Source organism: Ambystoma mexicanum, chromosome 6q (assembly GCF_040938575.1).
Source record: "Ambystoma mexicanum isolate Mex_15411 chromosome 6q, UKY_AmexF1_1, whole genome shotgun sequence".
In the NCBI taxonomy this organism is placed as follows: Eukaryota; Metazoa; Chordata; class Amphibia; order Caudata; family Ambystomatidae; genus Ambystoma; species Ambystoma mexicanum.
The window spans coordinates 201146720-201174562 of NC_090937.1; the positions used below are offsets into that span (position 1 = coordinate 201146720).

The 27843-nt window shown below is 51.2% G+C and overlaps 1 protein-coding gene across 1 annotated transcript in view; it reads left to right on the plus strand.

The window, feature by feature from the left end:
- The window catches only part of SNX30 (sorting nexin family member 30), a 749650-nt gene that overhangs the window by 379856 nt on the left and 341951 nt on the right, over nucleotides 1–27843 (plus strand). The window contains exon 3 of the mRNA XM_069630640.1: nucleotides 13825–13935. Coding sequence (XP_069486741.1) covers nucleotides 13825–13935 — 111 coding nt within the window. The remainder of the gene's footprint in view (nucleotides 1–13824; nucleotides 13936–27843) is intronic.

Consider the following 27843-nt stretch of genomic DNA (forward strand, 5'->3'; position numbering starts at 1 on the left):
CGGGTGATACCCCTCTGCGCTCTGCCTTTGGCCTTGTGGCATGCAGACTTTGGTCCCCTGAATTACTGTGCTATTAGCACCCTGAGGGATCAAACATTCCCCTTCTGGACCGGGCGTGTGGGGTGGGTCTAATTATTCTCCCGTGGGGTTGGTGCTCCTGTGCATGTAACCCCAGCTGTGGGCCCGTTCTCGCCTTTTCTTCAGAGTAGACCCCATCCCCCTGGCCTTCAAAGATTCCTGGCCGTGCAGTTAAATCGGAGGAGAGCCATGCTGACTTTCCTGGTCCCCACCCCTGCATTCTTCTTACTGGCACTTTCTGCCTTTCCTGTCCCGAGCGGAATCTCTCCTCCTGGGTGGCCAGTCTTGATTTTTCTGTTGGTGCCTCCACGGATCCACCCAGGTCCCGGTCGTGTGTCCCGCTGCTGCTCTCCCTTTGGCCGTATCGAGTGCCTCCCACTCTTTCACCTGGGACTGCGCTCCTCCTTTTCCCCTGTCAGCTCGTTGTTGTCAAGCTCTGGTTATAGCTGTCGATGCTCAGCGGGTCCTGGGCTGCTTCCTTACTACTCCTTCTACCAGCGCCCTCGTGGTGTCCTGTGGCGCTCACACTCTGGGTCATGTTTGCTGCCCTCCGGAACTCCCCTGTCCTCCTCTCTCCTGCATAGGCTGTGTAGTGTGGGCTTCTCCTTGCTCTTGGTTCCTACCTCCTATACTATGGAATGACTTAGTTTTGTTGTGGAAAAATGATTGGCCGTAGGCATTTATTTTCTACAGAAAATAACACAAACAAGAATCATGATAACATGTGTGTGCTTTTGGGCACACCGTGTCCAGAGTTAGAGATGCCAGCCTTCTCCTTGGCCAGTCTCGGTTACCCTCGGGCATCTGTTCCTGGACACGTGCCGCCTACGACTTTCTTCTACCGTGTACCGAAGAAAGTACTCGGCGTTCCCGCTCCTCTCTCCGCTCGTCTCCTTCTTCCCAAAGTTTTGCAGGGTGGGTTGGGTGGCAAAACGTTTCCTTCTCCCTTGCCCAGGTCCCAAGACGCTTACCCGAACGAGGTGAGCGTCTTGCCTGGTTTGTTTTCCCCTTGTCCTTTGGCCGTACTTATACCCCCTCTGTCTTTTGTTATTCTCATGGGGGCTGGACCGTCCCCAGCCCCCCTACAGGTTTCCCCTCACACCTTTCCCGTTTGTTGGGGTCTGTTGCCTGGCAACGCTGGGTCGGTGGCGCCAACTGGCTGCCTCTCCCCATGTTTCTTTGCGCCATCTCGCCCCCACCCCGCGCCTAACCCCCCAGGCATAGGCTGTGTAGTGTGGGCTTCTCCTTGCTCTTGGTTCCTACTTCCTATACTACAGAAATGACTTAGACAGTTTTGTTGTGGAAAAATGATTGGCCGTAGGCATTTATTTTCTACAGAAAATAACACAAACAAGAATCATGATAATAACATGCGTATGTGCTTTTGGGCACATCATGTCCAGGGTTAGAGATGCCAGCCTCCTCCTTGGCCAGTCTCGGTTACCCTCGGGCATCTGTTCCTGGACACGTGCCGCCACACCTGAGTGGGCGTTGCCATGCCGCTCAGGTTCCCCCCAAAAGTACCCCTGTCTACATCCCTGCTCCTCAAATGCCCTGAAATTGTCTGATAAACCCCCCCATCCATTTGTTCGACAGGCGCACCCCGTCATGATGTGACCGCTCTGGGTTATTTTTGAAAAAACCCTGCCTTATAAAATGGAAGCCTGTGGTCCTGCCATATTTTACGGTGTCCAGTCATAATGTCGAATACAATAATATCGAAAGTCAAAATGTCGAAAATAAAAATGTCGAATTACAAAAATGTCGAATTTTTTTCGATTTTTTTTTCGAATTAATGTTTAAATAAATAATTAATTATATTTTATAAAACATATATTTTTTAAATGGTTAAAGGTATATCCATGGTGAGTGGGGGGATGGGGAGGAGGGCGGGGGTTGGGGTAGGGGTTTGGGATGGGGTTTTTTAATAATTATTTAATGTTTTATTAAATACTTTTAAAAAAAAATTAGGGTGTTGGGGGGGATGGGGAGGAGTGGAGGGTTTGGGGTAGGGGTTTGGGATGGGGGGTTTGGGGGGGGATCCCCCCAATAAAAAACATTAGTATGTGTGACATTTTACATAGTTATTTTAACATTGGTTTTTCGATTTTTTTTCGACATTTTATTTTCGAATTAATGACTTTTTCTATTATATGTATGTGTTTTCGACATTTTTGAATTCGACATTTTTTTTCGACATTTTTGTAATTCGACATTATTTTTTCTATATTATGACTATAAACCCTACACTGCCTTGTTCAGTTTCTTCCTAGCTGTTTGCACGGCTTGCCTCCGATGTGCCCCATCCTATGTTCTATGTGGTATCAATATTGACATGAAAATCTCTGTTTTTCCCCAGCCTGAGATCCCTTTAAATCCCCTGTTAACATTCCCTCTTGCCAGGCCATCCCCTGCTACAGTATTCCGGCTACTGGCTCCCTTATTCTGAAAGCCCTTTAATATGCTATCGTATCTTTTTTAAATGCCCCTCCATTCTAGCCCAACCCTTCATCTCATACTTTATTAGCGGGCTGTTTGTTGGGTCTATTACCCCTGCTATTTTTGCGGTGTATGTAGCTGCGTCTAGCTGTGCTGCCTCCCAACTTTTACTTTTTCCCTTTGGCCAAAAAGCCCCTTCCAAGGATTCACATATTTTTGTTGTCGTCACCGTCCCTTCATTTTTTTTTTTTTACAACTGTCTCAAAAAATACATTCTGCACATGATTTCCGCATTGCTTACCCGTTTCGTAAATTTTAGGGTGTTCCTGCCCAGGTTTTCTTTGACTCGCCCTGGTTCCTTTTCCCTTCTCCTCCAGTGGAACCCATGCCTTTTCCGGTGTGGGCGTTAATTTCCTTTTTGGCGTCCGGCCTCAGTTCCCTGACCCTGCCCCACCGCTTTGTAAGTCAGGGCGTTCCTGGCCGTGCTTTCCTTTGACACGCACGGATTCCTTTGGTTTTTACCCACTTTTTCCGGGTGGCCCCGTTGCTAACCTTTCCTTCTCCTCCAGTGCCTTAAGTGGAACCCATGCCTTTCCCAGTGTGGGCGTTATTTTCCTGCCATACACGTGGCCATATGTTCCTTTTGCAGTCAGCCTTATGGCTAACCTTTTCATTATTTCCGATGCTTATTCGTGGAACCCATGCCTTCCCTGGTGTGGGCGTTCTCTGCCTTACGGTTGCCTACTATTGCCCCAGAGCCATCTTTCCCTCATGGTTGATGGGCGAGTGCCATATAACTGTTCTTATTGAACACTTTGGAATTCCCCCTTTTCTACCCTTCTACTTATGCTCTGTGATCCCAGCCCTGCAAAATTACTTGTAAAGCCTCCTGGTCTTGAATCTTTTCCGGCCCCCCCGGTAAGCCCCCCCTTGTCCTCGCAGTCCCTACTTACGCTTCTCACTGCTTCTATTGCTGGCTGTTGTTGTCCTAGAGCAACTGGCGCTGTGGTCCCTGCTGCATTTCTCGCCCTTGTGGTTTAATTTGCAATTCTTTCCCCTGCTGCATGTTACCCCCTTCTGAAATTCCAGCACTGGGCGGGGGCCCTATGTTTTCCCGATATCTCCCCTGCCACCCCCTTGAGCCGTTGGTGGTATGCTACTTTGCTACTCTGCCGTCCTCTCTGTGTCCCCTATTGACTGCCCCGAAGGTTCTGTTCCCCTGACCTCAAATGATTCCTTGTCGTTCTTATTATGGCCCCTGTTGCTGTACCTGCCTTTGCTTCTATCATTATTTCCCCATTATGCCTGTTGCCCTCCTGAACCGTGGTCCCTGTGGTCCCCTTTTTCTTTTAATCTGTAAAACATGTACCGATTATAACTCTCCTCGTCCCAACCTCTGTCCGGGTAACCGTCCATTTCCTTCTCAACTCCTGGTCGTACTCCTTTCATGCACCCCCCCCCCCCCCAATGCTTTGTATACCTTCAAGACCCCTTGTTGCTAAGTTAACAATGCCACTCCATCCTCTGGGTATTTTTGTAATACCGTTGGTGCCCCTTGAGGGCTGTGTCCTGGATCCCCTGGGTCACCTAGTGGAAATGGACCTGCCCCTACACTCTTGCCTGCCCCTTCTATACCAGAGCCCTTCTCTCGCTCTCCTTACCTAGCACCCCTTCCCATTTTACCCATGCTTCCAAGGGGTCCCTCTCTTCCTCCTCGCTGCTCTCTACCTCGGTTGTGGAAACCCCTTCCTCCCTGTATTTATTCGGCTTTCTCCCCCTCCTGTCCCTGGTTCTGGGCGACTTACCCGTACCAGTGATGCCTGAGCTTAACATCTTTACAATTTGCTTCCAATTTTTCTTTTGTCCTGGTGGTATTGCCCCCTCTCCTGTTGTCTCTGATTCGCTGCCGCTGGACTCCTCACTCAGCAAAGGCGACATTTTCCTTTGCCCTGTCCTCCTTCCGCAGGATGTCCAGTACCCCTTTGGCCCCAAACACTTTTTCTGCCTTCTTGGCCCAACTGCTGCATTACTTTTGCCCTCTTTGCTCTCACCTCAGCCATTTTCTTTTCACCTTGCCTAGTTTATTTCCTGTCAGCTCTCTTCCTCATTGTTTTCCTTGTGCTTCTCCTGGTTTGTCAAATTCTGCTGTTGTATCCCCTCTCCTGCTTGGCACCGGTGTGCTGCCCCTTGATTACTTGTTCCCTGCCCTCCTTTTGCGGTTACCTGTACGCCTAAGGAAGTCTTGCCGACTCTACTTGTCATGTACACGCACCTATTAGTGAAAGCGCTACCTCCCCTAGCACTTCCCTGCGGGCATCCGGTGTACCCGCCCCCTCTGTCAATCCCCCATGCCGAAGGAACTCCCATGGTGTCACGCCTTGGAGCGCCACCTGTACGAGTGTGCTAACTGATGAGCGCGCCGTACTGTACACCCCCGCCCCATTGCCCTCTTCCTTGAGAGCAATTTGTACTTATTTCGTGACGTACCCCTTCATCAGAAATTAATTATATTCTGATAGCTCCCTTGCACTCATAGCCTCATGGACTGTAGTCCGAAGTTCTACCATAGCACCACTGCTTCAGATGAACACATAACCCTGCACGTACACGGTCCCTATGTTGCGTTTTGTCAAACTTATCTTGTATGCAGATAAACCACCCCTATGTATAGGTAGGCTTTCAGCAAACCTTAGCCGCCTCACTGCGCGCGGAGTGGCACCCCTTGATGCAACGTGCCAAGCGGTGTTACCGCGTGGATGGACCCGGTGGGATCCCCGTTCACCCCGCTGGATGCCCTCCTCCCAAAATACCCTTGTGGCGCACCGCTATCATGGCGCACCTAAGACCTGGCCGACACCTCCTTCGCTTTACCAGCAATAATAGACTACCAGTTCCATGTATGGGCAGCCTAATTACTTGTTGCCTGTTTTGCCCTGGAGCCTGTCTCTAGAGCCACATAAATTACCTGCCACTGTACAAAGCTTCCTGCCTGGCTGTCCATAATAATATCTGGTCATTAAAGTGTTTTCTGGCGACCTCCCCTCTTCAGAGAACTTCAATACTAATTGGCGTTACATTTATCAGTTTAAACGTAAAAACCCTGCTAGCAATCTCTGCTGCAATAGTGTTACCCTTATTATTCTACCATGATTCAATTCTCATTGTTTATTTTGTTACTATTAATTATCATCGCTGTTCTTGTACTCTCTTCAAACAGAGGAGTTATAGTTCAGCTGCAGGTGCACTAGCCACCTGAGCTAACCCATCCGTTTAACACAGAAAAAAAAAATAATAATAATAATATAGCGCTGGGCAACAACCAACTGACGTGATGGTTGGGCTGGCCTGAAGAGTGCACGGAAGAGGATAGAACTCATGACCCTCAGATTATGATACTGACCCTCTTGTGGCTCTTTGATTCCCTCTTTAAGCAGAGCCCTCTCTGACCCACTGCGCTGTCCTTCTAATTAATTGTGCTGGTTTTCCTCTGCCAGGCCTGGCTGAACTATGCCCTGCGAGGATTTTGACTCTGCGTCCTCAGGCTCTGGGTGGAGTTTACAGCGGGCGTTCTACTCGCTGTGCTAACGGATCGGCTTTCAATTATTATCTGTTCTGATTGCAGCCGTGCCCGCCTTGCAACTCTTACCGCTTGCCGATCGTGGACCTGGATGGCCTAAGCTATAGACCAGGGTCCAGGGGTTCACGGGTGTCATTAAGCAATATATGTACTAGTGATGTTCAAACTTTGTTAATGTCAAAGTGCGCAATACAGGGATTGAACTCACGACCTTAGTGTTATTAGTGCCATGCTCTACCCACCTGAGCTAACCATCCTATCGTGAGCTCTCGATCGGCCATGACATGTTTATTGCTTGCCCCAGATTTGCCAACACACAAAAAGCCACTAAGCGCTGGTTAAAGCGCGGATTGCGTTTTTTTTTCTTCCTAATTCCCTTTCACTGACTATTTGCTCCCTCGTCCTGTTGCCGATAATTAATTGCTTTCAGCTGAGAGCAGTAATGGAATACCTTATCCCTGTACTCCTTGTCAGAGCATGAGCCACACTGCAGATCCCCTTTCTCGCAGCTCCTTACCTTGAACAGGCACATGGTACCTTGATCCTCCCTCCACGTTGCTAACGTCCCATGCCTCCTTTGTTCTGATCCCGAACGAAACCGCCTTCTCTCGAGCGCTGCCCAGGAGCTCTTCCATCCTGGAATGGCAGCCAGAGCAACACAAACCAGCCAACGAAATCCAGCAAAAGAAACCTACCCGAGTGAGGTGGGCTCCCTGCAAAACGTTTCCTTCTCCCTTGCCCAGGTCCCAAGATGCTTACCCGAACGAGGTGAGCGTCTTGCCTGGTTTGTTTTCCCCTTGTCCTTTGGCCGTACTTATACCCCCTCTGTCTTTTGTTATTCTCATGGGGGCGGGGCCGTCCCCAGCCCCCCTACAGGTTTCCCCTCACACCTTTCCCTCACACCTTTCCCGTTTGTTGGGGTCTGTTGCCTGGCAACGCTGGGTCGGTGGCGCCAACTGGCTGCCTCTCCCCATGTTTCTTTGCACCATCTCGCCCCCACCCCACACCTAACCCCCCAGGCCCTCCATCGGGCCGTACTTTGCACGGCCCGGGGCAACGTCAACGTGACTTCTCCCCCCTTTTTAAACGGTTACCAGTCTCCTCGCAACAGGCGAGAGTCCGGTGGGCTTCTAGTCCATTTCCTCTATCCATCGACGAGGTCTGTTCCGAACCCTCTGTGGACGGGCCTGGCTCGGCCCAGGGGAAGGTCCACTTCCCGCACTGAGGCTTTCTTTTTCCGGCTCTGCGTCCTCCGAGTCCCACTGATCAGCCTGGTAGGAGTCGTTCGACTCGTAGTCCAGATGCATCTGCACCCTACCGCTTAGCCTCCTGGCTCCACTGGGCGGAAGCTCTTTGAAGTGAGATGAGTTTCTCGTGATGGATCTCTCAGGACCCTGGGCTGTGATCATGGACCCCTTTTTCTGGGTAATAAGTAAAGGTTCTTCCCGGAAGGGGGCCGTGTGCTTGTGTGTCGTCGGTTGTCGCACAGCAACCACATCTCCAGCTCCTATCGTGGAGGGCTGAGCTCGCCTGCGCGCATCGGCGTATTCCTTCATGCGTGCTTTCGCTGCTTCGTCTCGTTCTCGCACCTCTTGATCCAGAGCAGGTGACGGTGCTATGCCTTCGGCCTGTGGGAGGCGTGTCTGGGTATTGCGTCCAAACATCAATTTGGCAGGTGTTCTTCCTGTGGTGCTATGAGGTGTTCCTCTATAGTCTCATCAGTTGGTTTAACACCTGCTCATAGGGTTGACCAGTGAGATGGGCGATTTGAAGGGCTCTCTTCAAGTTGGCCATGAATCGCTCTATCATCCCGTTCGCCTGAGGCCACAGTGGCGTGACCTTTCTGTGATGGAAACCCATGTAGCTTGCGAATTGAGTAAACTGATGTCCACAGAAGGGGGCCCTGTGTCCGTCTTGAGTACTCGTGGTACCCCGTGAGCTGAGAACATGTGGTCCAGCACTGGGATTACATGATGCGCCGCCGTGGGTGGTATAATCCTTACGTCGGGATACCGTGAGTACTCATCCATTATTGCCAGGACGTATTTCCCTCCTTCAATAGGCCCGAAAAAGTCCACCGCCACTGCTTCCCATACTCTCTTGGGAAGGTCCGACATGATGAGTGGTTCGGGGTGTCGGTTTGGCGTGATAAGGCAACAAGTGGGGCATGCTTTCAGGGCGGCCTCCACTAGCTCATCCATGTGGGGAAACCACACCTTCTGCCTGAGCATGCGTTTGGTGGAGACCATGCCTCGGTGTGTCTCGTGGGCCAGTTCTACGACTTTGGCCCTCATTGCTTCTGGGATGAATAGCTTGTTGTCCTTTAGGATCATGTGATCCTCTGACCTTGCGAGGTGCGTCTTTTACTTGTAGTAGTCGTTCCACGTCCTCCTGTACCTTACCGCCGGCAGCTCTCCCCTTTTCTTTTGCTCTCCGCCACTGTCCTGACTCCAGACCTTCACAAATGATGCGGCACGCTGGATCGTTTTCCGTTTCCCTGGCTAGTGTTTCCATGTTGATACCCTCCGGGGCGGCCTGGTGCACCAGATATTGTAGGTATCTGTCTGCCACGGATGGTTCTGGGGCACTCTCGCCTCTCGGTCTCCTGGATAGAAAATCAGCCGGGTTCTCACCTTTCCCAGGTCTGTGGACGATTTCGAAAGCATAGTCTTGGAGTCTCAGACCCCATCGGGCGATTCGCGAGGGCATCTTGGCCTGCGAGTTGCCATATAGGAACAGGAGTGCCTGATGGTCGGTGATAACTTGAAAGGGTTTGCCATAAAGGAATAGATGGAAGTGTTCACACGCCCGTACTACAGCAAGCCCCTCCTTTTCCGCTTGAGAATACGCTGTTTCCGTGGAGGACAGGCTGCGGCTGGCGTAGGCTACTATGTGTTTCCTTGACGGGTCTTTCGGGTCCTTTTGTGCCAATATCGCACCCAGTCCAACCGGGCTGGCGTCAACCGTGAGTTCCGTCTGTCTGCTTGGGTCGTAGTAGGACATGTTTTCAGCTTTTGCTACTCTTTCCCTTATTAGTTCGAACGCCTTTTGGCACACTGGTGTCCACTCAAACTTGGTGTCCTGATGTGTTAGTTGTCTGAGTGGCTTGCTGACCGACGCAAAATCTCTAATGTATCGACTACAATAACTGGCGAGACCCAAGAATGACCGAAGCTCTGACACATTTGCAGGGGCTGCCGTGTCGTTGAGTGCTGCCACTTTGTCCGGGTCCGGGGTCATGCCTGCTTCAGAGAAGATGTGTCCAAAGAATTTCAGGGTGTTCTTCCGAAATTCGCATTTTTCTCTGTTGAGCGTGAGATTTGCATCATGTAGCGCTTTGCACACCAGCATCAGGGTCTCATCGTGCTTGTTAGCGTCTGTTCTGAATACTAGGATGTCATCTGAATAGTTTAAACAGTTCGGAATATGCTTTATAACATTGTGGACCTCAGCCTGGAATGTTTCTGCGGCTGACGACACCCCAAAGCTTAGTCTCTTGTATCTGAAGAGGCCAACATGGGTGACAAACGTTGTGATGTTTCTGCTGTCTGGGTGTAGGACTAGTTGATGGTATCCCTTCTGGAGGTCTAGTTTGGAGAACACTTTCGCTCCATTCAGCAAGTGTATCATGTCTGTGATTCTTGGTGCCGGGTGTCTTTCCCTTTTGATGGCCTGATTCGGGCGTTGCATGTCTACACATAGTCTTATGGCCTCCGAGCCTTTCTTGGGAACCGGGACAATTGGTGAGACCCATGTTGTGGGACCAGTGGCTCTCTCGATGTCTTGCTCGAGTAGCTTTTTGAGCTCCTCCTCCACTTTTTGCTGAATGTTCACTGGGATCCCTCGATATGGCTGTGCTACGGGGCGAATGGAGTCGTCCACATGAAGCCGTATTTGTCTGTTGCAAAGCTTCCCTATTCCTTTGAAGATTTTGGGGTATAGGTTGTGCACCATTTCAACGGGGTCTATGTATTTGTGCACCATGATGTTGTACAGAATGTGAATGAGGCCCATGTCCGCGGCTGCCTTAAAGCGAAGGACGCAACCACTGTCAGTCTCGGTGGCTAGCACGTGTATGGGTACCTTCATTTCATGGCCCTTGTATCTACAGAGGCCATTGAATTGTCCCAAACATTTCAGAGGTGTCTTTGCCCCATATGCATAAATATCCACCGTTGCCGGATGTAATTTGGGTTTTTGAGGGAGATCGTTGTAGATCTTTTCGCTTACCACATTGACGGTGGCCCCGGTGTCTATGAGGAATTCGGTGGGCTTTTCCTGGAGTTTAATGATGAGCGTTGGGCTGTGGGCGGTTGCCGTTGTGTTTCCTAGTGCATATACGTATGCTTTCCTCTTCTGATCGCTCCCTGATGAGCTGAGGTCAGACTCTGTGGGGGACTGTTCCACCAGGTATCGTACGTGTCGGTGGGACCGGCGGTCCGTTCTTGGACGCATGGCTTGCCTTCTCCTTTCCCTTCTCCTTTGCCGGTCTTCTCCTAACTCTCTGCCTCGCTGATCCCCTGCCGGTTGATTCGGGGTGGTCCCTGTGGCGGGGAACTGATTGTTGCCTGTGGACCCTCCGTGTTTGCTTCTTGGGCGGGAGGTGTTTTCCCTGGGTCTGTCTCTACCTCGGTCGCGGAACAGTCTGCGCACTGCCTTGAAGTGACCCTCTTTGCCGCACGAGGTGCACCTTTGGCCTATGGCTGGACATGTACCCTCATGTGGATATTCAAAGCCACATTTATAGCAGAAGAGTTCTTCAGGTTTTCTTTCCATTTGCAGTTTGTTGACGTTCTCCCCTATGGTGGTGTTGCCGAAACTTTCGACCTGGGAGTCGATGGCTCTCTCAACCCTCGCCAGTGCTAGAATTTCCTCCAGCGTGCGAGATTTCTGCAGCAGCTTCCGTCGAAACGTCTGTGATTCGCACCCCGAGATGATTTGCGATCTTAGTGCTTCAGTATTCGAATAATTTGCAAAGTCACAGTGCTTTAGTTTGGTGCGTAATCGCATCACATAGGCGTCCATGGACCCCCCTTTGATCTGCTTGGTGCTATGGAATAGATGTCTTTCGTAATCTACATTGGTGTGGGGTGCAAAATATGCCGCTAGTGCTTCTTTGAGGCCTTGGATCGAGTCTATGGAATCCGGTGGCATTTCATCAATTATATCTCGGGTTGCAGGGCCTACGGCTAGTTTTAGCAGACATACCTGTCGTGCATCTGCGACGGGGCCTGTAGCTCCCATGTACAGGTCGAAGTCTCGGATCCATTTGGTCCACCGAGGACCCATGTTGCTGGTGTCCATTACATCAAATGCTCCCGGCATTTGGGCAGCCAACGTGTCTGGCAGTTGGTAGGGCACATGATCTGGTGCGTGTGTACCCTGTGCTGGGGGCGCGATCGCCTGTGCCTGCCCCCCTTGGCCATCGTCTTGTCCTGACATGGTGGTGGTGGGGTTTCTGTTGCCGCCTCTGGCCCCTCGCTTGTGTGACGTACCTTCGGAAAACCCGGTTCAGGCCTTGCTTCTAAGGCGTGGCCCCGCCTTCTGTCGGTGTGGGACGGCCGTCTCACGGGGCACGAGCACCGTCTACCGAGGGGGGGGCCTTTGGCGCTCCTCACGTCGCCCTGTGAGCTCCCTGATGGCCTGCGAGGCCTCCCTCCTGGCTTTGCGTGCCCGGGGCCTTCTGCGGGCTTCCTGAGCCTGCGTCGTCGCAGGGCGTTTCTCCGAGCGTGGGCGTTCGGCGCGGATGTTGGGCCTCGCCCGAGGCACTGATGCGTCGCTGTGGGCGTGTTCTCACCGCTGCGGCCCGGGCCGCGCGTAGATTGCGCTAGCTAGCAGGGCCCGCTGCTGCGAGCTTCTTCGCTGCGTTCGGCGGGGGCGGGCCTCTAGGAGCATTGTCCTACCCTCGATCCCATCCTCGTCGCCATTGTGGTGTTCTCGCTTGTCATGGCGGGCCTGCTGCGCTAAAGGAAAACTCAGGACAACGGAGCGTTTCAAATACACGTCCTCTTTATTCTCCTTCCCCGAACTCCCCGATCCCGCCCCCCGTTACATCACTTCCTTTCCTCGTTCCCTCCCGCCCCTGCGTTACTAAGGGAACGTCAACGTGACAGGGGCATTCTTTCGGTGGCACTAGCGGGTTTGGGGGGGGGGGGTTCCTCTGCTCTTTATCTGCAGCCCTTTCTCCTCTGGACTTCGAGGCTTGATCTCCCACCTCGCATCCTCGTTCCCTCCTTTGAGGCTATGACTCAGACGCCTCCCGGGATTCGCCAGCGCAGGCTCTTTCGGGGACTGTTTTATTTCTGGCGTCTTAGGGTTTTTCATTGGCGTGTCTTTGCGGGCTCTCCGCTATTCGAAAAACCTGCCTGGGGAGGGTTTTTGATCATTCATTCATTCATTCATTTATTTATTTGAAATTCTTGTAGAGCGCTTAAAGCCCACAGGCCTCAAAGCACTACCAAGACAGAAACAAGACAAACAACAATAAAACAAGCAATATTACACAGAGACCTATAAAAAGCAGTTCCGAATGAGAACACGTTAGATTGCTACTAAAAAATAAGGGTCACACTATAAGACCGAGGTCCGTGGAACCCATGGGCAGGTATTTACACAGTTTAAGGTACATGGGCAGGGTGCAGGCTCCACAACCCACTAAAATGCAATCTGTTCTCTTGAGCGCAGGAATTAGCCAGATCTATCCTGCAGAGGACTTTCAAGTCGGAGGCACGGACTACCCCGGGCCCGTTCTTTCACGAAGCCACGCAAGTACTTTATTACGAAGCCCGTCTCTGGGTTCGATCTTGGAGGATTTCGGAACATTAGTAATAATGAAGTTCTTCAATGCAGGTTGTGGAGACCGTTAGGTTCCGGAGAGCATCGGTCACGGTGCTCTTGCCTTGGCAAACATCTTGGAATCTCCATATACACTTTTTTAAATGGTGAATTCTTAGTTATATAGTGCTAGATGAATTTGCGATGATTTAGAAAAGGTTTTCATAATAATATTAGAATGTGTCGTTTGCCTGCAATAGACATTGAAAAAAAACAAAGCGGTCAACGGAAGTCATTTTGTTGTGTCTATTACTTATGTTCTGTGCTTTCATTTGCTAATTTGCTGACATTTCTGGAACTTGGGAAGTAAACCATGGGTATGTAGGACCCAAGTATTAACTGCATTGAGTCCTATAAATAAACAGTGACACTGTAAACACCCAAACTGTTGGCTTCGACGATGCCTTTTTAACATGCTATGATTTCCAGTCTTGGGCTCGTTAGTAAATGCTATTATTTGTGGCATGTGAAGTTTAAGTGGTTTGGCAAGGGTTGCAGAGTGTGGTAAAATCGGGAATAAAGGATTAGATATTAGGGCTCCATCACCCAAACTAGTGACTTAATTGTGCTGCCACCAGACTCTTGGAAGGTATGGCTTGATGCCCTGTGTTATGCTAAAATGGTGTTTTCGGCTGAATGCATTAAACGTGCTTCACCTTCCTTTGCATCCACCCCTCGAGCCGCCGCCACTACATGCTGGCATCCCACACTTGGAGTTCAGCTCAGTTTACCTTCTGCTTGCCAAGGTTTGCTTCTAGAGTACACGCACTGCCGATGCCAGCTGACAGCTTGCCATTGAGTGCAAGAGGAAGCCCTTTCTGCCTCCCAGACGAGAACAAGCTTCCCTCTCTACACTGCCAACCTTTATATTTGTTTAATTCTTTCCCTTTTTTTAGACGACCAGGGCAGAGTTTGATCTACCGGAGTACTCTGTGCGCAGAAGATATCAAGATTTTGACTGGCTGAGGATAAAACTCGACGAATCGCAGCCGACGCATCTCATTCCCGTAGGTAGTTGACCACAGCAAATAGCTTTTTCTTGCCTTATGTTTTGTGTGCACTGATGCTCAGTTTATTTTTTTCGCAACTGTTTATAACTTTTTACAATCGTTTTTCTTCTCCGTGGATTATATTTTCACTATCAACGATAAAACCAATTTAGATGTGCAAACTAAATGGAAACATGATTTTAAGTGACATTTTAAAACGGAAGTTAAAATGTTTTGAATTAATTAGGAAAGAGTAGACTGACCAGATATTTGATTAGACACGAATGGTCTACCTCTTAAAATGCATGCTCGATAGACCCAGCGAAAAATGCAAAAGTGATGAATGGTGGGTTTTGAATAAATGCTAAGATGTGGGCAACCTTAAATACCATGCTGTCATGTCATTACAGAAGGGAAAAGACATGTTCAAATCGGGCATGATCCCCACACTAAGGTCCTGCTCAAACTGCTAAGCTGTTTCTTTTGTTTTGTTGTCTTTCACTTGTTTCCTTTAGATCATTGGCCCGCTGTTGCTTGGAAGGTGGGCTTCTTATTTCCATTTACGTGTAACAGTCTCTTTACATTAACAATTGTAGATTTTCCTCGTTTGGGTTTTTGTAATGCTTTCAATGTTCACTTTCATTTTTCCCCTTATTGGCATTCATGCACTCTTATATGGTTAGGTGTTGCATTCGGCCTGGTGGTGCTGGGTGCGACACACCCAGCAGGAGCCAAGGCCTACTCAAGCCTACTACGGGACAAGATTTTGTGCATGGAGCCTTGCGTGCTATGCTGCTTGACTTAGTCAACGAGCTAAAAAAGAAGCGACTGAATGATACAATACACAGTTTACACAAGAGTTATGTCATGGCAAGGCCGCTGTGTTGTGGGATGCAGGACTGCAGGAGACTCTTCCCGTCGATGGGTTGCACTACATCCACGCTTCTGAAACTTTAAGAGCTGTGTATCGTACCCTCTGTGGCAAAGTGTTGTGTGACAAAGGGGTCGGAGCGCATAGGGCAAGCATGCAGCGCAGCCTTCTTCCAGCAGTGACCGCAAATTAAGATTGGTGTGGGCGGGGGGCGCGCCAATACTGCGTCCTTATAAACTACCCTGCAATGTCTATACGCATCCATTAGGCTGCCCCTCTCCTGGGTAGCCATACCTTTTTTTTCTGTGTCTCTGCAACTGTTTCTCTGCTTTTCTCTTGTATCTTCTACTTGTTTCCCTTTAGGTGAATATTTGTGGCCTCCATCACTTTTTCTCTGCATTCCCCTGCATTTTCCTGCATTATTTCCCTTGCTAGGTGAATGTATTGACCTCTATCACTGTTCTTTCATTTCTCCTGCATTCTCTGCATTTCTCCTCTAAGTGAATGTTCCTGGGTGTGCTTGCACATGGCTTGCTGTGTCCACTAGGCCTTTCTCCTCTTCTCTAGGTTCCTGCTTACTCTGTGATTATTACTGTTCCCTCCAAGCCTTTCCTCTCTAGGTTGAGCTGAGCCTGGGTCAGCTCCCACCGTTGTCTCCACTCACTGCCTGTTGCTACCCCTGTAACTTGTTTCTGCCTGCGCTCTGTTGTTGCCCGTTGTTCCCTTTGTTTACCCCCCGCGCCTTTTCCCATATTGCCTCCTTGTGCACCCTGTGTGGCGTAGCTCTGTGTATGTTTCCTTCTTCTTCTCTTGCCTGCCCTTTCTCTTTCCTCTATCACACCCACCATGGTGCTCTCAATTTCCCCCACCTTCTCTAACTGCTTTTCTATCCCTTATCCTACTCTTCTCACTAAGACTGGAAGGGGGAAGCTCAAGAAGGACATCCTGGTCTTCAATCTGGGCCTTCCCATTGCGGACACCCATGTCAGTGCTTCCTCCAGACAGACTCTCACCAACATCCTCTTTGTCGTTCCTTCTCCCGACCTATGGAACTTTCATGTGGTTGCACTTCCCTCTCCTTCCTCCTCTTCTCCCATTTAATGGTGGTGCCTGGTGGGAGGTCGTCTTGGCCTCCTTCCAGTCCTCCAGAGTCATTAATGTCTGTCTAAACAGAACCGCCAGGGCCCTCAGCCTAACTATTTGATGGGCGCCTCTCTCGCCTCATCAACATTCTTCCTTCTCCTGCGATTCCTGCTAGCACTTATCTGGCTCCTCGGCCATCTTCATCCTCCACCTCTATGGGTCCTCGGCCACTCCTGATTGGTAGTCCTATCCCCTGTACTCCTCCCCGGTAGTCTTTCAAAAGTGGCAACCTGCTCCACATGGCTACTCAACTCTCTCTCTGCTGTCAAACACTCCTCTGACATCTGCCACCTCCTTGAACTCCTGGACCTGGATGTTCTCGCTCTTACCGAGACATGGTTCAAGGCCAGCTCTGTCGCGAGTTGTGACGCACTCCTCCCCGTGGGCTACAAGATCCTCTCCGAGCCTAGGCCCAGAGGTGGAGTGGCCCTGATCTTTCCTGAGTGGATCCCTGCTTCCATCATCCCCACTCAGACCTATTCCTCTTTTGAATTCCTGGTCTGCAGGCTGTCTATTTCTCCTGGCCTCTCTCTGATCTTGGCCACCATCTACAGGCCACCTGTCCAGGTCACCCTCTTCCTATCTAAATGGGCTGACCTCACTTGCTCTCTCCTTTCCTCTACCTCCCAGCTTCTCCTCCTTGGCAGAATCTCCATCCACCTTGGCTCCCCAGACTCCCCTTGGCTTTTCCGCACCCTATGCGACTCTTTCCCTCTCCATTCTACCCTATGGTCCGACTCACTCTGCCGGACACACCTTGAATGCTCTCATCTCTTTAGACGTCCCCCTCTCTAACCCTCTCAATACTCCTCTCTCCTGGACTGACCACGTTGTTCTTTCTTCTCACTTAAAGCTTCCTGTCCCTTGGCGAAGGCCCACCCAGCACTTCCAACTTCCTTCGCGGTCATTCGACCTTTGAAGTGAGTGTCAGTGGCCGCCTTTGCCTCTACTTTCTCTCCCACACCTACTCCTTCAGCTGACTCCCATCCTGACACAGCCCTTTCCAACCTTCACCTTTCCATCTCGAACACTCTGGATATCCTTGCCTCTGCCTTAAGCCTGCCACCAAGTGCAACTCTTGGTGTGACTCTGATCTGGCCACTCTGAAATGCTAGTGCAGAGTGGCTGAACAGAAGTGAAGAGCTTGAGGTGAAGTGTTTGTCAGGTGCACCCTCTGACAAACCGGCCTGCCGCCTGCTCCAAAGGCAATACAGACTCTTCACCTTCTCTAAGAAGAGGATCCATATTCAAGCCTGCATCTCTGCGGCCTCTAACGCAGCCAAACATTTCAAAATCTGCAAGGAGCTGGCCAATCCGACTGCAGTATTTACCTACCCTACACCTACGCAGGCCCTCTGCACGGCTCTGGCTTCTCATTTCACCACTAAAACCCAGGACATCCAGTCCGCACTCTACTTTTTCTTTCTTCCTTCCTTGGCCGCCGCCCCCTCTCCTCTTCCTCGCCGCCCTTTCTCCTGTACCACTTGGTAATGTTTCCAGACAAGTCCGGTCTATGAAAATCTCATCCAAACAGGTGACCCCCCTGCTCCTCCAGAACCCTTAAGGACAACATTGGTTCTCTCGCTCCAGCCTTGGCTGATTTTTGTAATCGCCCCTTCGCCACTGGATCTTTCCTCTCTTCTCAAGCACTCCCTTGTGCACCCCCTACTAAAAAAGCCTTCTGCCGACCCCTCTATTCTGGCAAATTATCGCCTGATCTCCATCACTCCTTTCCTGGGCAAACTCCTGGAGAAGTTGGCTATCTCCCAGCTAACCCCCCACACTGAATCTGTTGGTTTTCTCCATGACCATCAGTCTGGCTTCAGAGCAGCCATAGGCATAGACTGCCATCCAGAACACCCGTGAAGATCTGCTCTCTAATCTTGATTCTAGCACTCCTTCTGTCCTCAATCGCCTCAACCTTTCCTCTGCATTTGACATGGTCAACCACAACATCTTGATGCTGTCCTCCTTCCTCCTGTTATGTACTCTTACGTCCCGTCCCCTTTCCTCCATACTGTGAGGGCGTCCCTGAACCTTTTTCACCAGAAAAAAAACCTTCTTCCCCTTTAAATTTAGAGGCGTGCAGGGGTGCGGCCCCAGGAGCATGCACTGCCCTGACTCCACCCTCCGGCGCCACGCCTCAGTCCCCCTTTCTGCATCGACGGGAACGGGCCGAATTCACCAGCGCTCCTGGGTTTGGCTTCGGCCATGTAATTCCACGCGTGGATACGTCTCTTCTTCTTTTTTGTCTTTTTGTCATTCAGGTACTCGGTCCTCAGGTGTCACGGTGCATGTCGACTTCCAGAGGGTTCAGCAGGTGTCCAGCCTGCAACGGGTTATTCCCAACTTCAGACCCCCACGCCCTCTGCCTACGTTTCCTTGGCCCAGACCACGGTTGGCAAGCTTGTTCAGCGTGTGGCTCGCTGTCCTCGAAAGCGCTAAAGAATAGACTAGCCAGGTGGAGGGAGCTCTTCCATAAGTCGCCTCCAGAGGATCTCAAGAACGTTGTGAAACATTGAGCCAGGCCCAAGGTAGGGCCGATATGCTCCTTTGCACCCCACAAGGAGACTCCTTCCCAGGGACTCTCCCGCGCGGTAGGGACCGGTCAGGTCCTTCTACCAGCGCTTGCACCGAGGCTGCTGCAGCAACTGGCCTCCGGGCCGAGGGATCCTCCCGGTGACCGTGTTATACCGGCACCAAGGCCGAGGGGCTACGCCCTAATGCTAGCAATATGCCTGAGGGAGCGCCTAAACGCAGCTCTACCGACCCCCCAGATTGAGGGTGTCCCACCTACCAGGCCTAGGCCCGAGGAGCAGGGAAGGCCTTGTAATCCACAAACAAGAGTCCTGGAGGAGGCCGTGCCCAGCCGGCTGAGCAACACCTCGCAGGCACGTGGCAGGCAGCCTGACAAAATGGCTGCCGCGCCAGAAAGAGGCACCCGTCCAATGCTATTCCAGGAATTCGGCGAAGAACGAGTGTCAAGGTGGGACTGGCTCCAACCAGGTACGTGGTCTACAGCCTACCCCTCATACGCGCAGGGCAGCTTTCCTTTGCGTCCACATGGACAGGGTATGCAGCAGCCTCCCACTACCCCGTCGGCACCCCCTGCCACCGCTTCAGTCAGCGAGGAGGTTTTCTTCGAGAGGTTCCTCTGCCTCATGAAGTCACCTCGGATGGGCGTCATCCTCAAAGACCCCATCAGGGAAGTCATTCCCACCATGCTAGCGGCACCACAGACGCCTCCACCGGGCCCCCAGACCCCGGTGCAGCCGCCTCCTCCCGCAGCCCACTCCACAACCTCTGCCGCCTTCTCAGCCTCCGGCTATGGTTCCTGTACCCCAGCCTCCAGTTCCAACTACACCTCCTCCCCCACAGGAACCTCCAGATCCACAGGATACGGGTGAGGAGGAGGATCCGGACACGCGATCCTCAGCCAGGGCCTTCCACGAACATCTTGCTTGTCTGGCGGAGTACCTGGGCCTCCCCCAACCCGAGGTCGAGCAGCCGGCAGAGCGGGTTCTGGCTGAAGTCCTCGCACAAAGCCCCTCTGCCAAATCGGGGATTCCACTGCAAACCGATGTAGTCTCCCTGGCCAAGAAGGGTTGGCTCAAACCCCACTCAGCCCAGCCGGTCAATCGACGGCTGGATGCCAAGTACAGGCAGATAGAGGGGGATGCACTCTTGCTTTCGGCCCATCCTCAGCTACACTCCTCGGTGATCGCAGCGGAATCACTATACTCCAAGCCCCAGCCGTCCTCAGCCTCTTCCTCTGCGGCGCTGCTAGGCAAGGAAGAGAAGATCTTGGAGGCGTATGGCAAGAAACTCTATTCCAACACCTCTTTACATCTACGTCAAGCCAACGCCGATGCCATGCTGGCAGCCGCCAACCAAAGATTATGGTGGGAAATTGCAGACTTCCTCCCGGAACGCCCCACTCGGAGCCAATCACGCTTTAAGGCGGAGCTAACCGAGGCCCAAGCTGGTGGCGCATGACCTCATGGAATCCAGTGGCTCATATTGTTATGCTCACCTGGTATCCACGGGGACACCACCCAGCCCTTGTTGGATAATTTGCACTCTCAAACCCTCTCCCCATCCCTTGCTAAGGCCTCTGGTTAAAGATGGGTCTTAATATTGTGAAAAGTGGATTCTCCGTCCTGCTTCTCGTGGCAGGGGCACGTAGATGTGGGGGGCGAGCAGCGACCAAGTAACTTCACTGGTGCAAGCCCCCCTGTGAGAATCCAGGCCTGCTGCGACTCCGTAGGTTTGCTGCTTTACAGTCTTTATATGCAGTTCTTATGTTCCTCTTCGAATAATACGGTCTTGCTTCTTTCCTTTTAGGTATGGAAAGGTGTTGTCATGCAGTTTGAAGATGAGCATTGGCCGGTAGGCGAAAAGCACGGTGTGTGCGATGCTGTCCGGTGAGTAATGCGCAGCGCTGTTTCATCTTTTATATTGCTAACCTGTGCCTTTTCTCTTCTCGCAGGTTGCGATGTTCCTCGCCGAGCGCCGTAATGTTCCAGCAATGATACTGACCAGTAGATGACTACCCAGGTAAGAATTGTGTGGCTTTCTTCATTCGGGGGGAAACGTGAGTTAACACTTAATAATGCTGTCTTTCTTTCTCCTCTTTCCAGGTTATAGTATTCCAGGATGCATGCGGTGCCGGATGATGGAGTTCGTACGTTCAGGTGAGTGGAACTGAAGTCAGCGATGGATTGAAGACAGGATACTGTTCCAGGTAAGTTTTGTTTGTTTGTTCTTTCTCTCTCTGCAGGTCCTTGGTTTCAGGTAAGCTGGCATCAAAGAACTGGACACGGTGAGCGTTACGCTGACCACAGCAGAATAACGCAAAGCATGTTCTGCTGTTTGGGTGCGGTTTAAATAGTCTCAGGTAAAGTAGTCCAGGTAAAATAGTCCCAGGCCTGCCACACCCAAAGTAGTCCCGGTAAAGTAGTCCCAGGCCTGCAACACCCAAAAGACTAGACCACATAGCTCAGTTCCTTGTAACTGAGCTATGTGTGTGCCTCCATGTTGGCTGAACCCCCCCAAGTTAAATAGTCCTAAGTAAATAGTCCCATTCTAATATTGGTCTTCATGATGGTTATGAGCCTTTGACCTGGCCCTTACTGCAAGGGTAGGCTGACTTGCCAGTGAGGGCCAGGGGCAAGGGTCATGACACACATGGATACCTCAAGCCGTGCCATCTGTATTGCCACAGACATGAGAAGAACAGCCTGGCTCTGGGCAACAAAATTCAACCCGGATGTCCAGGAATGCATACTAGATCTACCGTTCGAGGGGGGTGGGGGGTGGGGACCTCTTCCACTCCTCTACGGAGAGCTGGACAAGAAGGTAAAGCAGCTCACAAACAGCTAAGTCTTTATCCATCCTTACCAAGGCCACGCCCAAATCAAAGACCCAATCTCAGCAGTGCTCAGAAAGGGGTCCTACATATGGAGGGTTCCTCCTCAGCGACAGCCTCCAAGGGAAAGAAAGCATGACACGCCCCTTCAGGTCCACGTGTCTCCGTTGGGGGGCAGGCTTGCTCTCCATGCACATTTTTGGTGCCAGAATTTCGCGGACCCCTGGAACCTATCCGTAGTATCCACGGAGTACCGCCTTCCTATCCCAGCCTCTCCTCCCTCCTCCCCTCCACTCCCACAGGTTGGGACAGCAACTCTTTTGGAGGAGATCCGTTAGCTTGTAGAGAGCCAGGCAGTGGAGAAAGTCCCAGCCTCCCAGTGAGGCTTTGGCTTTTACTCCCGGATTTTCGCCATTCAGAAGAAGAACCAGGCGGGCCTGAGTTGTGCTAGACATTTCCACCCTCAACCTCTCCTTATCCCTGCAAAAAAATCAAGATGTTATGCCAGCTTTTATAGTGTAGACATTGAACAAGGGAGACTGGATGTGCTCTCTGGATCTGAAGGACGCATACCTACACGTCCCGATATGGCAGCCCAATTGTTCTTTCCTATGGTTCAGGATCATGGGCTACCATTTTCAATACCAGTTCCTTCCTTTTGGCCTCAGCTCGGCCCCCAGGGTATTTACCAGATTCATGAATGCGGTGGTGGCCCTCCTCAGAGCACAGAGCACAGGGCCTCCACATCTACCCATACCTCGGAAGAGAGATTAGTAGCCATTCAAAAAAAATGTGCAGTGACTGTCGGCGAAGACGGACACAGTGCGGGCCATGAAGTCGTTGCTGGGCATGATGTCAGGAATTCTTGGATGCACGTTGAATACAAGTGTCTGGATGTTTCCCAGACAAGATCCCTCTCAATGAGGAGTTCCAGTGGGTGATGCGATGGTGGGGGGTGTGCTACCACATCGCTTAGGAGAGGCGGGTTTTCAAACCCTGCCATACCAGGAAACAGTCACCACGGGCGCCTCTCTGGAATGTTTGGGGGGGGCTCACACCGGACTTCTACATGCCAGAGATCTTTGGCTTTGTGAGGAGAAGGATCTGCACATCAACATCCGGGAGCACCAAGCAGTATTATGGGCCCTCAAGTCTTTCCTACCGTCTCTGAAGGGCAAGGTGGTGAGGATCTTCACAGACAACACTACCACCATGTTCTACATCAGAAAGCACGGGGCCACTCGTTACCCAGCACTATCCAAGGAAGCGCAGGACTTGTGCTACTGGGCCATCGAACAGGGGATGTTCCTCGTCCCAATCCATCTGGCAGGCATCAAGAACACCATTGCAGACTCCCTCCGCAGAGAACTGCACTCTTGCCACGTGTGGGAACTTTGTCCGCATCAGGTGGACCTCCTGTTCGTGAAATGGGGCCAGACCCGCGATCGATCTCTTCGCCACAGCAGCGAACTCCAAATGCCAGAATTTTGCCAGCAGATTCAACCAGACGAGGAGCTTGGGGGACGCGTTCTCCTTCCAGTGGGAAGGTCTGTTCTTTACGTGTGACCTCGGTTCCCTCTCCTGCTACGTGTCATCAACACACTCAGTGTCGATGCCAGAAGATACTCATCGCCCCGGCGTGGCCGAGGCAGATTTGGTATCCGGATCTTCTCAGCGCCACTTTCGGCCAAGTTGCCGGTGTTTCCGTATCTGCTCACGATCGAGGGAGGCGCAATCCTTCATCACGACCCAGGATCGCTGAACCTGAAGCCATGGAAGTCCTCGCCAAGGCCAGGGCATCGTCAACTCTGAAGTGCTACGGCCATAATTGGAATTGAAAGCGTTTTGCTACATGGTCCCGGTCGCAGAAGATTAGCCCTCTGAGGGCCATGGCGCCACAGGTTCTTCCATACTTGCTTACTTTGGCAAACGCGGGGCTGGCTCACGTATCCATCCATCAAGGTACATCTGGCGGCCATCTCGCGCTACACCAGATCCCCGTGTAGATCCTCGCTGTGGTCCCACAGACTAGTCGAGGAGATTCTCAAGGGACTTTTCTGATCCTTGCTGCCGGTTAAGGCTCCTGCCTTGGCTTGAGAACTCGACGTGGTTCTGATGAGGCTCATGGGGACACCTTTCAAACCTATGCATCATGCCCCATCTAAGTATTTCTCGTGGAAGACTGCTTTCCTTGTGGCCATCACCTCTGCCAGACGTGTGGGGGAGATCCAGGCTCTATCCTGCAAGCAACCGTATCTGACTTTCCGCGAATCAAGGGTGGTACTGCATAAACACCCCCCCCTCTTTCATGCCAAAGGTTCCATCGGAATTCCACCTCAACAAGCCTTTGGTGTTCCCTGTTTTCTTCCTGAAACCTTTGTAGCCGGCGGAGAGGCCTTGCACTCGCTGGACGTTGCTCGTGCCTTGAAGTTCTACGTGACACGCACAGAGTTTTCAGAAGACTTTTCAATTGTTTGTGAATGTTGTTCCTGTGAACCATGGAAAGGCCTTGTCCAAGGCTTCCATTTCGAGGTGGCTCTCCGGCTGCATCATGGCTGTCCAAGAGCCATTTCCACTAGAGCGATCGATGCGACAACGGCGTTCCTGTCATGATCTCTGCTTCCAAAAGGTCAGGGTTTTCCCAACTCCCTTGGAAGCAGATCCATAACCCAGGTTCCGAGTGCCAACCAGTCCCAATTGGGACCTTTTGGACCCAGTCCTGGCGCCAGTGGCACCAGGCTCATAAATATGCCCAGTCCCAGCGCTGGAAGCGCCGGGCTCATAATGCTTGGGTGGATTTACCTGCAGCAGACCATGCTGCTTACTTGCCTGCCAGTTGAGCCTCTGATCCTCTTCTGTTTGGAACTACTTTTCCTGTTGGGTGGGGCTGGAGCCACTCCCTAGATTCAGAACACTGGAACTCTTCTGGAAGGCAGGAACTCTTTTTTTACCAGGAACTCTTTTCTTACTTAGGCGTGGCTGTGGAAGGAGACACCTAAGCACTACAGGAGGCTATTTAAACCACACCCGGTGGATGAATCTTGCTTTGCGTTATTCTGCACCCTCTGCAGCAGAACGCTCATCGTGTCTTCTGCATCCGGTCCTGGGCCTAAGGAAAAAGGCTTACCATCCTGAATCCAGTCTTCAGCAACACCTATAAAGACAAGAAAGAACAGGTTAGCATTCCGGCATCTGAAAGGCAAAGGCTTACCATCCTGAATCCAGTCTTCAGCAACACCTATAAAGACAAGAAAGAACAGGTTAGCATTCCGGCATCTGAAAGGCAAAGGCTTACCTACTCTTCGTGCGCTCCGGAGGTCTTCACACTGCATTCCGGCATCTGAAAGACAAAAGCTTACCAACTCTTCGCACGCTCCGGAGGCCGTCGGCGCTGCATCTCGCATCTGAAAGACAAAACAAGGTGCGTTTAAAGACATTGGGGAACTTTAATACTCACGTGCCATTACTCCTTTCCACATCTAACCCAGTGGGTATCCCGGCACCCTGCAGCCGCTCCGAACTTGTACCTGCAAAACTTACGTGCTTCCAGGCGCTTCTATTCATCACACGGGCTCCATCTTCAACTCACTTCAGCCCGTCATCCGCCATCGCCGGAACCCTGCAAAACAAGAGACATCATTATTAAAGACTTTAAAGACATTTGAGTTACTCGAAACTTACCGTTCGTGCAGTAAACGACGGACAGCAGTCCTCTGAAGTCAAGAGGCCTGCGCTACCTATCCAGTGAAGAAACTGGCTACAGCACCCTGCCCCGAGGCAGATGGAGAGCTCGGCATTCACTTACCTAAGGTGAGAGCGTTAACCTGTGGGGGTCTACAGGAGAGGAGAAGAGGAAAGAGATAGGGACACCCCAATAACCCCAGTTCATTAACCCCGTATTTTCTATCTGCAGACATCTTACTCTGCACGTCAGGCATACAGGGCACAGAGGTCCAGCCCAAAGAGCCAATCGGGTGCTGCACATCACCTTTGAAGATACGGTAGTCGCCCAGTCAAGACCGGCGCCTCTGCGAGAATCAGGTGAGCGTTACAGTTCCTTTCAGGTGTGCCCCTGGTGGACGGCTGCTACGTGGAGGTATACGCACACGAAGTTCTACTGCGTCAACAGGGATTCCAGGGAGCAGTCAAGAGTCGGCCAGGCAGTGCTATGCAACCTGTTTGATTGAGGTGAGTCTGTTCCATGGGTAAGCGCTAATTGCTTCTGTTGAGCCATACCACCTCCCGTGGTTGTGTAATGTTATACTGCTGTGTATTCATTATTCATGAGAATTTGAATCCATGCAAGACCCCTGTAAGGAGCTCATGGTGGCAACAGTAAAGACGGACACAAGTGATCACAGTTCAAGGGTGTTTATTAAACTGTATAAATGGGGGAGAAAAACGCCTAATCTAAACGTAAATCTAAGATGGGTGCAAGCTACGACCATCAAATAATAATAAGGCAGTCCTAGTCGCGTCTTGTCAAATAAAAAGGGCCAATCCTTACCGCTAAGTTACAAAATAGTGTGGGATACTGTTCATCAGAAAAGAAAGAAGTGTTCACAAAATAAGTCAGGATGGTATAACTGGGGTCTCAGTTTGTGGCATTTTTTGCATGGGACAAGGCAGGACTCTCGAGCGCAACATACTCCTGAGCTTCTCAAGCACAAGCTTTAAGTTAGTTTCCAAATTATCAGGGCCTTCTGTGGCCAAGTCTCTTGCCTCAGAGGACCTGATATACTATAAACGGCAAACAAAAAAGTTCCTTTTAGTAATCTTCCCGTCAGGTGATTTCCTCTCACCCGTGGATCCCCTTCAACCGGACTCCGATCCTTTTTGTAACCTTGGCTTCCCTCAGTCGGTTTCACATTTGCCAGTTTCACACGGTTGACTTATTCGTAATACTTTGCAGGATTCACTTCCCTTAGCTTTTTCTAGCCCCCAGTCAGGCTTTCTCTTAAGCCCTTAGTCAGGCTTTCCACATTTATTCTTGGTGCAGAATTTCTCTCAGCCGGGTGTACACGCCTGTTTCACAATGTCAATACTTTGGTAATGGGTTAAGGACTTTCAATTGTAGAAGGGATTTTGGCTGGACTCTTGTATGACCACCTTAACTCTTTGTCAGCCTTTTATACGGCCTCTTATTTCTATAACGTTCACAAGAAAAGGGGACCATCGAATGGACGCCCACGTGGCACAGGACCACTCTTCAGCTGGTATTTCCCTGGGCTTTAAAAGTTCACTAGCACACCAGTTCTTGGTTCATAACAAGTTGCCGTTTGCAACCTTTGCTCAACACCGTCTGGTTTACTATTGGTTCTCCCTCTGACTCACCTGCTGTGCTGACGACCTTGTTTCTTGTCTCTGGAGTCAAGTACAGTACCATGGTTGCAAGCTCGCCACCCCGCCTCAGTTATCAGTGCGGGAGGGTCCTGTACACCGTTGGCATCTGTTACACCACACATCAGCTGTAGTTCCCGGTGTTATGATTCCTTTCATGGAGGCTTCATGGGTTTGGATCGAAAAGGGCAAGGGCACTTCGCTCCTTGTTGTCGTTTCAGGTCTTGCTGCCTTCCTTCTCAGTTTGAACTGCCGTCCTGGAATAACTGCTTCCTCGTGCGTTTGTCCTTGCTCAAAGTGTGCTCTTGTGCTCCACCTTTTATCCCTGTGGGGAAGGGAAAGGGCCGTCAGGTGTGTGTAGTTATTGTCAATTGCCTGACTCTGCCTGACCCTTGTGTTGGGACAAGTCAGGTAAATGGCTCTGGTGTTAGTCTGTTGTCTTCCACTGTGTAAGAAAGTGTTTGTGTCGTAAAAGGGGTGGGGGGGTAGATCTTCTAAGTATCCTATGGGGTAGGATCGGGAAAAGGTATTCCACTCCCCGAAGACCCCCTCCCCTCTGGGGGCAGTATGACCCAAAGGATATTGATTGGTCTAGAGGAGAAATAGTTTTAAAGTGAAAATGTTTTTTCTTTTATCAAGGATTCCCAGCCTGACGATGGGGAATATTCATGAGCATGTGAATCCATGCTGGAGAACAATAGTTACAGCTAAGTAACTTAAACCATGTGATCCTCCCCCATGTAGCTGCCCCCAGGATCAGGTAGCGACTGCCGTTCCTTGGGCACATGGGCGGAGGTTACCGCTGGGGGATCCGTGATGACTGCATTAGATTGATCACAAGCCGAGTTAGCCATTACAGGGATCTTTGAGAAACCTGAGGGTATTCTCACTCCTAAACCCCTCTGTGCAGGTGGCCAGGGAAAGGCCATCACTCTAGGATTCTGACCCTGGGGGCAGATAAGCGAGGCAGGATCTCCTGGGTGGAGGGTCCTTGGGGACTGGGAGCGGGGTGCCCTTGAGCAAGACATGGTATCCCCTTTCCCTACTAAGGATCAACCCAACCCTTCCCCAACCTACATGGGCTGTTATAAGCCTGTTCCTCTCATTCCCCCCCCCCCATATGGCACTTGACAGTACTGGGACAAAGAAGATGCAACTAGCAACAATGAAGACCACACTCTTTTACCAGACTGGTACTGGGATG